General features: G+C 41.2%; 1 protein-coding gene across 8 annotated transcripts in view; it reads right to left on the bottom strand.

Moving 5' to 3' along the window:
• RBM33 (RNA binding motif protein 33) overlaps positions 1–14,284 on the bottom strand; it is a 123,852-nt gene that overhangs the window by 50,845 nt on the left and 58,723 nt on the right. For 6 of the 8 annotated variants that reach the window (XM_039345666.1, XM_039345659.1, XM_039345663.1 and 3 more), the window contains 3 exons: positions 13,370–13,603; positions 10,787–11,077; positions 6,426–7,079 (listed from right to left, as the gene is read on the bottom strand). In XM_039345666.1, coding sequence (XP_039201600.1) covers positions 6,426–7,079; positions 10,787–11,077; positions 13,370–13,603 — 1,179 coding nt within the window. The remainder of the gene's footprint in view (positions 1–6,425; positions 7,080–10,786; positions 11,078–13,369; positions 13,604–14,284) is intronic. The other 2 variants (XM_039345665.1, XM_039345664.1) reach the window with 1 other exon arrangement.

Raw genomic sequence — 14,284 nt, 5'->3', positions numbered from 1 at the left:
TCAATGTATTTTTTTGTCAATGACAGAAAAATGGTTGGTCATTGTCCTGATTTGTTTCTATCTGACCAGTCCGGGAAGAACTTATGTGTTTGTATCTTCCTGAAATCAGCAAAAATTGGAGAGGTGCTGCTACTTGCAGGAGTACCTTTATTTATAAATGTACTTTATAAATGTTTGAAAATGTATTGTATTTATAAGGTATAAATTATATATTATGTGCACTTTATAACTACATTTTATTTGTGTTAAATGTTTGGGTTTGTCCTTGCAATCATAATTCTCCCTTTTTCTGTCAAGCATTTGAAATAAAGTCACGTGGTTACAATTTTCTTCAATAACCCTACCTTTTTCTACAACTGCAGAGCCGTTGTGGAAGGCAGCTGCACAATCTCAGGAAAAGATGGGCTTATTAGAAGAACTGCTGCCATGTAAGCCAACCGCACATTCACTCCTAGTAGCAAGATGCTTTCCCCTTTCGTTTCCAGAGTGATGCACAACTCAAAAGGTCTGTTGAGATTCTCAAGGATCCAGATCATGGTTGTTCCAAAGGTATTTTTTTTTTTCCTCTCCAAAAGATAACTGGGCTTTCTTGGTGTTTTCTTTGAAAACATTTCTGAAGTTAGAACTGAAGAAGTTCTTGGATGAGAAGTGAATTTTTTCAAAGAAAACACCAAGGAAGTTCGGGGGGGGGGGGAGAACCACCTTTGGGACACAGTCCAAAAGGCTCTAAAGAAAATAGATCTGAGATGTGTTTGAATATTAATAGCTCAGGTTGGTAATTGAGCTGTTGGTTTCATCTCCGAGCTTGGCAGTTTGGCTGCAAATGTTTCGTCTCCACTGGAGGGGCGGGGGCAATCTTCAATGCGCTTCAAATTGTGCTCATCTGTCAGAGCACTGGCCCTTCAAATACCTTTAAAAACTCAAGAAAATAGGTCTGTCAAAATCAGGAACAGAATTTCAGAATGACTGTAGCCTTCTGAGCTGCAAAATATTCCTGCTCCATATTGAAAGGAGAATATCCTACTCTCAATATAGAACAGTTCTAGAAGCATAAAGACTAGACCAGAGGATTTGCTGGAGATATGGAAGTACTTGCCAAAATACTATAGGTCTTGTTGGCAGGAAGCCCCATTAATCTGCAACTTAAAAATTGGTTGGTTTCTTTAGTAGTGAGAAATTCTGCTGGAACAATTTTCATCTGTTTTATCTACCGTGCATTAAATGCCACAAAGTACAAAAAGATATTCCATGACCTCAGTGTCTTCTTACTTACCTGCAGAACTGCTCCTACAATAAGGTGAACTCAGTGGGGATTTGATTTGTTTTGAGTAAGTGTGAGTAATTTTTACAACCAAAATCCTATCAATCTCATTAACAAAATTGTAAAGAGTAATGGAAGTTCTTTTTCTAAGAAAATACGACTCCTAAAATAAATGAGTTAATTACTTACTTGAGCTATTTGCAAGGCTGCTCATGTTTACAAATAAACAGAGTATCTAACATTCAGAAAAAAAATCAAAGTAATGTCATATATATCTGCATAGAACAGTGGTTCTCAACCTGTGGGTCAGGACCCCATTTGGGGTCGAACGACCATTTCACGGGGGTCGCCAAACAACGCAGTCTGCCATTTTTTCCCCCTTTTCCTTAGCTGTGCTACTCCCTTTTATTCTATTGGCTTTTGAAAGCCAATAGAATAGACTCTCTTGAATAGAGTCTAATTCTATTGGCTTTCAAAAGCCAATAGGAATTGTCCAGGCTGTCTGGACAATTGCACCAGTTGAGTAGTCCTCGACTTACGACCGGTTGAGTAGTCCTCGACTTACGACCGGTTGGGGGGTCACGGCATTAAAAAGGTTGAGAACCACTGGCATAGAACTAGATGCTTGTCAATAAAAGAACAATACTATGATTATATCACTTTTCCCAGAAACCTTTTGAATATAAGTCATATCCTCAACTCACAACATTTGATTTAGCAACTGTTCAAACTTACAGTGGCACTCAAGAAAGTGGCTTGTGGCCAGTCCTCATACTTACAACTGTTGCAGCATCCTTTATTCACATGATCAAACTTGGCAACCAACATTAATTTACTACAGCTGCGGTGTCCTGGGGTCACCTGATTGCTATTTGCGATCTTCCCAGCTGGCTTCTGACAAGCATTCAATGGGGAAACTGATTCACTTAACGTCTCTGTGATTCACTTAACAACTCCAGTAATTCATTTAACAAAACATGCCAAAACAGGTCATAAAATTGGGTCTGACTCACTCAACAACCCCCTCACTTAGTAATGGAAATTCTTGTTCCCGTTGTGGTCACAGGGTCTACCTGTAATCTTTTTCACAGGAACTTACTTCTTCGGCATACCTTGCCCTGAAGTAGCTGGAGGCATGCTTAGTGTGAAAAGAACTGCATGGCAGAAATCTTTTATGTTTTTACTTTAGTGCAGTGTTTCTCAACCTTGACAATTTTAAGGCATGTGAACTTCAACTCCCAGAATTCCACAGCCAGCAATGCTGGCTGTGGAATTCTGGGAGTTGAAGTCCACATGCCTTAAAATTGTCAAGGTTGAGAAACACTGCTTTAGTGTGATTTACAAAGTGAATTAAGATCCATAGCTGCACTGCTTTATTAAATCACCTGGAACCTATGTTTCACCCTCTGATACCATCATGGAGATTTCTCAATCATCCCAGTCACAGTTATCCCAAAGGTATTTTTCCCAAAAGGCAACTGGACTTTCTAGGTTTTCTTTTCTCCTTTGAGAAATGCATTCTAAAAGACTGGTGGGGAAATGGAAGAGTTTATATTCTTTGCAGTCTTGAGGGTTGGTCATGGAGACCACTTAGGGCAGTGGTTCTCAACCTTTTTAATGCTGCGATCCCCCAACCAGTCGTAAGTCGAGGACTACTCAACCGGTCGTAAGTCAAGGACTGCTCAACTGGTGCAGCACCGTTTGCAGAATGGGACTTTGGGTGGGCTCAGCAGGGCAGAAACAGCCTGGACAATTCCTATTGGCTTTTGAAAGCCAATAGAATTAGACTCTATTCAAGAGAGTCTATTCTATTGGCTTTCAAAAGCCAATAGAATAAAAGGGAGCAGCACAGCTAAGGAAAAGGTGGAAAAAAATGGCGGACTGTGTTGTTTGGCGACCCCTGTGAAATGGTCGTTCGACCCCAAATGGGGTCCCAACCCACAGGTTGAGAACCACTGACTTAGGGTTTATCTGTAGGCTCAGAGTCACCTAAATCAGAGTGCAAACACACGTGGAACCTTCTTGGGGCTGCTGAAACGATTGTGTTGTAAACAGGAGATATGTGGTGTCATATCCCTCCCTCTCTGTTGAGAGAGGGCTGTTCAATTTGGATACAGAATTCTTTATTGGCCAAGGAATTTGTCTCCGGTGCATTAGCTCTCTTGTTGAAGCAACAAGTGATAAATCATGATAATAACCATAAAATACATTCATTATAAATCATAAGATATAACATAAGATATAATAATATAAGATGGCCTCATTGACCCCTCTTTCAAACCAGTGCTTCTCCCTGTCCAGAATGTGAACTTGGCTGTCTTCAAAAGAGTGACCTTTGTCTTTCAGATGCAGATGGACTGCTGAATCCTGTCCTGATGAGTTTGTTTTTATGTGTTGTGTCATGCTTTTGTGAGGTTTGTTTCCCCAATGGGCAGGTTACACATATCTCGCTGCATTGCGCCACATATATCACATTGCTCTGTTTGTGTCTAGATATTTTGTCCTTAGAGTGGACAGGCTACTACCTTAATGCATTCCTGGGCTTACAGTGTGCATGTATGTTATATTGGCTGAAAATCCTCCCAAGCTTTTCCAATATTCCTACAACCTTTGGAATGATGTTGCTGTTTGTTGCTCCAAAGGAGGTCCTGCTGGATCTTTTTGTGGACTTGATGAAGGCTCAGTTAGGATAGTTACAAAGTTCTGAAGGCTCCCTTCCTTGATGTGTGTTCTTTCTCTTTCCCCTCTTTGGTGATAATTTTCATCCAACACAACATACATGCACACTTTTAAAACCAAGAATACATTAAGACAGAAGCTTGTCCACCCAAAGGGCAAAATACCCTGACACAAACAGAGCAATGTCGTATATGCAGTGCATCTGCATCTGAAAGATGCCGAGGTGGCACAGCAGTTAGAGTGCAATACTGCAGGCCACTTTAGCTGACTGTGTTCAGCAAGTCAGCAGTTCAAATCTCACCGGCTGAAGGTTGACTCAGCCTTCCATCCTTCCGAGGTAGGTAAAATGAGGACCCAGATTGTTGGGGGCAATGTAAATATATATACACATTGCTTACTGGTGTACACTGCTTAGAGAGTGCTTGCACTTAAAAGCGGTATATAAGTCTCATAAATAAATAAATAAATAAAGACAAGGGTAACTCTTTTGAAGACAGCAAAGTCCACATTTTGGACAGAGAGGGCCACTGGTCTGAAAGAGGAGTCAAAGAGGTTCATCTGTGTCAAAACTGAATAGCCCTCCCTCAACCAATATGATCTGGCAAGGTTAGCATGCTCCAGGCTCCTTCATTTAAGGATTGCCCTCTGCAGGGACCCAGGAGGGCACTTCTCTATTGCAGTGCCTACCTTATGAAACAAGGGTCCTTGGAGATATAAATGCCCTCTTCCCCACCGTCTTGGGGTGACTGACATCTCTTAATTTAGGTCATTCTCTTTCATTTCTTCCCTGTTCCTTATTCTGTCCTCTATCCTTTTTTCTGCCTTGTTTTTACTGCTTTTCTTTGTTTAAATCACTGGTAAACTACCCAGCAGTGGCTGGAAGTTGGATGGCATCTACACTTAAATAATAATAAATACAACCATTAGATACGAAAATGGAAATTGAAAGATTACAGGACAAACCTACCATGGTGGTCTTAGTGGTTATCAGTACCTGGACTGCCTTACCAAAAATCCTGGATGGCCCTCCGAAAACAGGCGCATTAACAAAATTTCCATCTGCCAATTACAAAAGGCCACACTGCTTGGATCCGCAGCTATGTTATGCATCCTAGGTTCTTGGGAAGAACTTAACGTGCACAAAGCCTAATACCGGCTAAAAATGGCAGCTGTGATTTCACATTGTTGTGCATATAATAATGATAGTAATAATGATGTCCCTTTTCATCACTATTTCCCAGCTATGGTTCAGAAGCTTCTAAACAACCATCAATTAACAGAAGTCACTGATAACCTAATCTCTGATAAATCTCTGGAGTTCATTTTTAAATGGGCTGCTATTACTGTAATTACTGGCAGCAAATTCTCCAATTTCAGAATAAAAAAATATTTCTTTCTGTAGGTCTTGAGCCACTCCACATTCAATTTCAATGAATAACTTTAAATTGTAATATTACAATCCAAGGAAAAAAGGTTCTATTTATATGATCTTTGTCACTGGATCATATTTTAGGAAAACTCACCCTTTTCAGTTGGATCTTACACACTTTTATATGTGTAAATTCCCAAAGACTAATTGCACTTTTTATCACAAAAATGATTGCCCATTTTCTTCCAGCTCCAAAGTGTCTCCATGCAACATCCATCTAAACTGAACTATTTTTGCTTACTATTCTCTCCCAGTCTTTTGATTTGTATCATAGCGGTTTCCAACCTTTCTGGCTCTGCAGACTGGCGGGGAGTGGGGGGGAGGGGTAAGAGAGAGGATAGTTCTGCACAAGTGGCGGGAGAGCACCCACACGCAGCTCCATTTGCACAACCAGCAGGCATGCACACCTGCTGCACATGCAAGTAGAGCTGTGCACACATGTGCCTCGTCCGCCTCTTTCACAGCCCAGTTCTGAACAGACCACAGCCCGGGAGTGGGCTGTGGCCCAGGGATTGGGGACTCCCGTTATATCTCATTTCCTGGTGTAAAAATAATACAATATACATTCAATGGAAATTACAGTATATCTTAAGTCTAGAAGTCTAAGTTTTTCTGGCTCTAGTTTGTGACTTAAGCCTAAGTAAGCAGAATGCAATGTTCTGAGCATGTTTATTCTGCTACTGGAACAAAGTATTGTTCTTTTGGATTTTAACCATATATAGTTACTTACCTATATTCACTGCTACTTTCTGCTGTAATTAGTTAAATATCAAATGTTTACTGTTTCTGCTAAATAATCATCCCAAGGAGTGTATTTTACACTACTTAACATTTAGCCCGTATGATGTAACCCCATCAGTTCAATGTGGCCATTTAAGATCATAATAAAGGATATTAAGTGTAGGTGAAGAAATCATATCATTAGTGTCTTTACCCTCAAAGTTAATAGGGGAAAAGCTAAATATGGGTGTTGGCCAGACTATTCTATATCTGAGCTTCTGAGAATGACCCCAACAGGACAGATCACAAAAATAAGAGACATGCCTGGTAACTTACCCCTCCTGATAATTTTATCACCCTGACTTTGGTGCCGATATGGGGCCCATCGCCACTCCCACTGTTTGCCCGCTGCATGACAGTTCTTTTCATCCCAGGCTTCACCTCTTGAGGCTGGCCTTGCACCAAGGCCACCCGACTAATCTGGGACAGGTTCACCTGTGCAGCAGCAGCAGGCTTCGCTTGCAAAGCTTTATAGGGCAGCTGGAACTCATTTTCAGGCACTGTCCTAGCCTGCCGTAGTTGCTTTATGGGCTTTATTTGCTGTCCTGGAAATTGTGCACCATCTCCAGCCTGGAGAACATTTGCAGGCTTAGGCAGAACAGCTGGGGAACCTGGAAGGACCGGGTCTTGTTTTTTAACCATTAGTCTGTATTTCACATTTTGGAGGGGCTGTGCAACAGGAAGAGAAAGCAATGGATTTCCATTGGTAGGAAGCTCTGAAGGGTCTTCTTCCTGCTCTTGGCCTGCAGGGCTTTGCTGTTGTTGTTGACATTGCTGCTGCTGTGCCAGCCTTTCTAGCAATTCTCTTTTTCGGGCCCCAGCTTGAAGCTGCCTCCTGAGCTCCTTTTGTTTCAAGATCTCTTCCCTGAGGCGTTTCTGTTCCTCAATCTTCAAACGGTACTGTCTGGTTTCTTCATCTTCATCGGGAAACTGCAGGGTAGCCACAAAAGAAAGTTATTACCGTATTTTCCGGCGTATAAGACGACTCGGAGTATAAGACGACCCCCCGACTTCGGCGCCGATTTCCGTGCCTAGAAAGTCGTCTTATACACCAGAAACTACCGTAATTTCCAGTGTATAAGATGACTCGGCGTATAAGACGACCCCCGACTTCCGCGCCAATTTCCACGCCTTAGAAAGTCATCTTATACGCTGGAAAACACAGTATGTGTGGTAAAAACCCAACTTTGTCCCCAACACCAACACCAAAAAAGGGACACTTGTTAAAAAGATGGCATGCTTTCCCAATGGTATTTTTAAATTAACTGAAATGCCCTGTCTTTAATGACAAAGCTGCTAACAAAGGTTTATGAGCAATTAATCAAACAAGCAATGAGGAGGCAAAAAAAAATATTACTTGGGTTTTTTTAAATACAGCAAATCAGAAAGCTGAAACTGAAGCCTTCTAAATCGGAACTCATTTAGAAGTTGTGAAACTAATTAAACTATTAATATAATTCAAGAACTCAAATATTGTTTCAAATGGAAGCAGTAACAATAAGAGGCAGCCCACTGTGTCACACAGGTTTTATCTTGCTCTTTTCTGACAAACTAACAAAAGGTAGGATGGTAAATGACCTGAAAGGCCCTGATTAGAACTATTGATTTTTCTTACAGAATTTTCAGCCTGATCTGAAACTCATTTGTCACACAATAATTGGTTATAATGAACAGCGCAAGTCAATCTCGCTGACCTTGAACTCATGCACTCTCTTCAGAATTAAAATGTTGCCAAATGCAGTGTTGGAATATTAATGGAATATCAGGAATGGCTTTAATATTCCAGTCTTAAGCTTTTTAGAAAGTATTACGGCCTTTGTTTGGCAAATAATCTCTCCAGTAATCTTAAAACTCCAGCAGGATATATATATCCTTATTCAAAGCTACTGAGAAATTAACAGCAAAAGAAAATTCTTTTTGTTGTTTTTTTTTAACTTGCAGCTGCAACATACATTAATAATGTGAATTGCTGCTTTTCAAATGTAATAGTCCTTACTTCTACAGAAAGCTACAAACCATCTACCCTGTATAATAAATTTACTATTCTTTGATAATAGATTTAACTGCTTAGATTTATTATCTATATAAAATTTACAATAAAGAATATTGAGGATACAAATACCGTTAAGAAAACTAAGTGTTCTGAAAGCGGTTACAAGAAAATTAAAAAAAAAAAACTGAGAGGATAGAGACACCATAATATTAATATTAATAGAGTCAATGTAATAATCACTAACTGAAATTGTGACTATTCTTTTCTAGCTTATGTAAAAATCTTAAAAGTTCACTTACTACAAATAATCCTTAATTTTGTTTAATTACCTTTCAAAGTTACAACAGCTCTGAACACTTACAACCACCATGGTATCCCCAGGGTCACATGATCAAAATTTGGGCACGTGGCAACTGGCATGTATTTATGACAGCTGCAGCATTCTGGGCTCATGTGGTTGTCATTTGCAACCTTCCTACCATCTTCTGGCAAACAAAATCAACGGAGAACCTGAATTCACTTAACAATTGTTTGATTCACTTACCAACAGCAGTGACTGGCTTAACAAGTGTGGCCCAAAAAAAAAAGGTCATAAAATTGGGTGCAATTCACTTAACAACAGAAATTCTGGCGCCAATTGTGGCCTGTGCCAATTTCTCCCACCTCACATACTCTTAACCATTCTATCCATTTCTCTTGACTACTTGGGAAACACTGTTTTAGGTTAAATAAATAAGTAAACATCCTGAACAGAAATTCAGATTTGAAAAGTTCTACTCTTTACTGGAGTGACGTGACGGCACAGTGGTCTTGTCAGCTGGAATGCCAACAGCCCAGGGTCAAGACCCAAGTACTGCGTGGTGCGATGATCTCCCTTTGTTTGCCCCAAATCCTGCCAACTTGGCAGTTAGGAATCATGCAAATGCAAATAGATAAATAAGTATCACTTTGGCGGGAAAGGTTACTACGTTCTGTATTTTCATGCTGGCCACATGATGATGGAATCATTTCTCAGACAACGCAGGCTCCCTCGGCTGAGAATCGGAGATGAGCACCGTCTCCTTGAGTTGGTCTTGACTCAACTCAAAGTGGTGCTTTCCCCAAAGCACCACTCCCTGAAATTTTGAGCCTTAGTGTCCACCTCCTCTCTTGACACCTAGCACAGTAGGTCCTGAATCTAAAGTTCAGATCTTTAGATTTGCAGCATCACATTGGCTCCAAGTATCTGATCCAAATAACGTGAAATCCAAAGCTTCCTATCAGCACACACAAACAGTCTAGAGTTAAATGCTATATATTGCCAAAGATGACAATTTCCCCAAATGGGTATTGTTGCTGTATAGGCCTATGTAAAACTTAAGCAACCATTAACCAGAAAAGATTTCAGTGGTTATCCTTTTTAGCAAAAGCGTACAGACTGGGATCCCTGAAATATGTATGGCTCTCAGAAGCCTCTAAATATTGCCATCAAACGTTATATTTAATAAAACAGAAGGGGAAATTATTAAAAACACAACTGGAGAGAAGCTGCAGTACAAGTAGTCCTGGACCTACAACAGTTCATTTAGTGACCATTCAAAGTTACAATGGCACTAAAAAAAAGTAACTTATGACCATTTTTCACACTTACAACTGTTGCAGCATCCCCATGGTCAAGCAAAGTCAGTGGGGAAGCCAGATTCACTTAATCATGTTACTAACTTAACAACTTCAATGATTCACTGAACAACTGTGGCAAGAAAGACATAAAACGGGGCAAAACTCACTTAACAAATGTTTCACACAGCAACATAAATTTTAGGCTCAATTGAGGACTACCTTTAATAATTTTAATGAAATGTTGAAGAAAGAAGGTTTGCTCCTTGCTCTGACACCCCCCCCCCCAAGCTGGCTGCTCAAAGGGAAGTGTAATCATTTGGAAAGATGTAGCAGCTTAAACATGAGTGTCCCGGCTTTCATGGGAAGGTTTCCATCTCCCTTGTCTGAATACCTAAATGGCCATCTAGGGCAGGGGTAGGCAACCTCGGCTCTTTTATGACTCATGGACTTCAACTCCCAGAATTCCTGAGCCAGCCATGCTGAGGGGAAAGAGTTTCCAAGCTGAGCCATGCTGGCTCAGGAATTCTGGGAGCTGAAGTCCACAAGTCAAAAAAGAGCCAGTGTTGCCTACCCCTGTTCTAATGGTTTGTACTGTTGTGATAGAACTGTACACCACCCAAACTCACTGCTGTGAGATGGGCAACGCTATCCCTCAAGCAAAAGATGGGAAAAATGGAGTAGTAGGCCATTGAAAAAATTAGCGGGAAAGAGATTTCCTCAGATTTTGCAATGCAAGAGAGCTCTCCAGGCTGCACACTTTTAGACATGTGCCAAATGGCAATCAGGTTTTTTTTTATGCAAGCACAAAAGTACCTTTCAGATTTAATAAGTATCCAGGCTTAACAAACACCTCTTCTGTCTGAGTGGTCTATTAAATCAAAATTTAAAGTTTCTGAACATAAAAAAGAACACATTTTGGCAGGTAATAAAACTGGGACGTGAGTACAGAAGAGTACTGAAAAGCAAAAGTTCTTTGGTCAAGAAGGCTGTTGAAACAAAGATGACCACTCAGTGTACCTAGGCCTCTGCTAGAGGGGACCCTTACCTCTGGTTCAGATTTAACCTCCACTTTAGGCTGAGACGTGGGAGTAACTGTTTTTGGCTTGGACTCCATCTTTCCCACTTGGTTCTTGATACCTGCAAGAGGCTTCATAGCAGCTGTGATGCTAGAAACCGGTTTCACTTGAACAGAAGGAGCTGGAGTTTGCCGGTTGTTGTTAGCAGTGTCAATCGCATGCAAAGGTGCTATGGGCAATTCACGCAAATTACTATTTCTTGAGGCAGATGATGGGGACTGCTGATTTGGACGTTTTAAAATGTTTTGTGCCGGTGTGTTCTGAAACAAACAAAAAACAACAACATAAAAACCTTATCCTGTGAAGATGTAACGGTCTCATCCTCTACCAAGTCAAATTTTAGGGTTCCTCAATGGAGAAGAATTGATATATGGGTGGTACAATCTTCTCCCTCTAGTAAGGAGTAGCGGAGGTCCATTTGGCTAAATTCCTGAGAAACACCTCTTTCCTACAGCCCTCCTACCCTGAGATCAACTAGCCAGGATGGACTTTGCTAGAGACATTTCATCGTCTGTCGGAAGAAGGAAAAGTCTGCCCTGCTTTAAGTAATATGGAACGAGAAACTTATAGAACTCAGAAAATAATCAATGACACGTAGAGTTCCAGGATCTGCTGTAAGTAACCAGCTGGATTGGGTTACAAGTTTTGATTTTAGTTTCAGTGTGCCCAAATCCTAGTTTTGTTAGTTTCACAACTATACAGGTAGCCTCGACTTACAACAGTTTGTTCAAAGCTAGAATGAAAAAAGCGACCTATTACTGTTTTTCACACTTACAACCATTGCAGCATCTTCATGGTCACATGATCGAAATTCAGTCGTTTGGCAATTGGTTCCCATACATGACAGCATCCCAAGGTCACGTGATTGCCTTTTGCGACCTTCTGATAAGCAAAGTCAATGGGGGAGCCAGATTCACTTAACAACCGTGTTACTATCCGAACAACTGCATTGGTTCACTTAGCAAATGTGGCAAGAAAGGTCGTAAAATGGAGCAAAACTCACTTATCAACTGTCCCGCTTAGCAACAGAAATTTTGAGCTCAGTTGTGGTTGTAAGTCGAGGACTACCTATAATTCCAATAAGTTCAGCCTCCGCTTCAGATGAGCTCACCTTACTATCACTTTATTAACACAGACTATTGTGTTGAGACACTCAATCCTGCTTCTCTTTGCTATCATGTGTTTTCTAATAAACAATACTGTAAATACTTCGGGTGCCTATTTATGTCTTGGGAATTATGTGATATTGTAGATTACAAGCTGCTAGTTTTAAACTGCCTTTGCATTTTCTTTCTTATTTAGAAAGAAAAATACATTTTCTTTATTTCAGCCTTATTCATGGCTCCCTGGGGGATGGGGTTGTAATAAATTCCAGTGAAAGCAACCTTAGCTACTTTCATTCCAGGCTACCTATTTGGGTGGCCCAGGCCCAGTGGTGGGATGAATGGGAAACTCCTTACATCTCCTGATATTGAACTCATAATCTATGGTAATGGTAGATAATCTATAGCCCTTTTTTAAACTACTGATTCCCAGCTCCTAAAACCTTATCCTTGAGAGTCCCATCAACTGAAAGACAAGTGTTTGCCTATATGGTGGCAGCTTGACTCCATATTATACCAATCTGGTATGTCAACAGATGGGTGAATGGAGTCATATTAAAATGACTCCTCACGGGGGATGTAGAAGGATGTGTGTGGAATGAGAGGAGAAAGGAAAACAGATGGGATGCAATTACTTCCAGAGCACTTTGTAGCGGTTAAGAGAGAGGACATGGGCCAATGGGCCTTGGTTCAAACGCCTACTCTTCTATAGGGATATAACTGGACAACTCTTTCAGCCTAATTTGGAGTAAAAGAATTTATCTTGTGTAACTATAATTTTTATACTGCATAGAGTCTGGATATCTGAGAGACCACTTATTTCCAATAGTTTTTGCCCACCCAATGGGCAAAAATGGGGGCTCTCTATTAAACCTTGCCATTGTGTGGGATCAAGGAAGCATACCTTCTCTCGTGGCCCCGACCCTCTGGAACAGCAACTCCCCAGAGATAAGAATGGTCCTCTCTCCTAGGCTTCTGGAAAGCTTTGAAAATCTGTTTTTGTTCTCAAGCCCAAAGTCTATATTTATGATTTGTCTAAGGCCCTTGTTTTGTTTTGCTGTTTATTCGGGGGGGGGGGTGTAGCCTGGGCTGCCCATGCAATCTGATGATTTTTAGTATTTTTATGGGGTTTTTTTCCTACTTTCATATAACATTAAATCTGGGTGACCAATAGATTTAAATAAATGAATCACACTAGTGGACAGCCCCAGCCCGTTCCCGCAAACTCCCAGCAGAAAGGCTGGATATAAATGTTCAAAATAAAAATGCCGCACAGATTCCAGCCACCTACATCTGTCTGGGTAGAAATGATAAATACAAACACAGGGAGTGGTCAGGGGCAATCAGTAAGAGTGGTAAGAACTCACACCTTTTTCCAAGGTGACTGTTTAGGTCTTGCCCCTGCCTTATGTGAGCCCCTGTTGGTTTCTATATGGAAAGGACACTTACATGCCTGGCCTTTACCAGACTTTGCCGTTGCTGGTATGGCATCCGGTTACCGCTTGGCTGTGAAGTCTGTAGGCGTGGCCTGAACTGGGATGGGGCCACCGGAATCAGAGGTTGGGGAGGCACAGGCAGCAGGTGCTGCTGCTGGTTGGACTGGTGCGGCTGGTGGTGAGGCTGGGATGGTTGGGACGGCTGCTGTGGTGGTGGCTGTGGCTGCAAAGGAGGGTGCAAAGGGCCCTGTACATTTGAAAACATGGCAGGCGTGAAGTCACATTTACTCCCTGGTTGCTAACAAGATACAATCATTACTTAACAAGAAAAAAAAACTCTTAAAAGAAACTAAGGTTTTTCAGAAATTGGGAGCTGAAGACAGTAAGTGCTTAGGTGTATATGCCAGTGGAAGTACCATCTGACTGAGACTTTTTAAATATATTTTCCTAAGATTAGACAGCAGCAAAAGCTGTGTAATCCAGAAAAAAGACACTACAGATAGTCCTTGACTTACAACCACTTGTTTAGTGACCATTCGAAGTTACCAAGGCACTGAGAAAAAGTGACATGACTAGTTCCCACACTTACAACCGTCACAGCATCTCCATGATCACGTGCTCAAAATTCAGGTGCTTGCCAAACAGCATGTGTTTGTGACAGTTGCAACATCCTCAGGTCATGTGACTGCCATTTGTGACCTTCCCAGCCAGCTTCTGACAAGCGAAGTCAATGGGAGGAGCTGGATTAGCTGCAGGATTCATGTAAAACCTAGAATAATACATTTAACAACTGTGGCAAAAACAGTTGTAAAATCAGGTGTGACTCACTTAACAACCAACTTGCTTGGCAATAGGAATTTTGGTCCCATTTGTGGTTGTAAGTCGAGGACTACAACCCATTCTCCACAGGACCCAAAGCCAGAACAAG

Source organism: Crotalus tigris, unplaced genomic scaffold (genome assembly GCF_016545835.1).
Source record: "Crotalus tigris isolate CLP2741 ecotype Arizona unplaced genomic scaffold, ASM1654583v1 scf7180000017969.2108049, whole genome shotgun sequence".
In the NCBI taxonomy this organism is placed as follows: domain Eukaryota; kingdom Metazoa; phylum Chordata; class Lepidosauria; order Squamata; family Viperidae; genus Crotalus; species Crotalus tigris.
The sequence above is the reverse complement of the archived record's forward strand: the minus strand, read 5'-3'. Positions and strand labels throughout refer to the sequence as shown.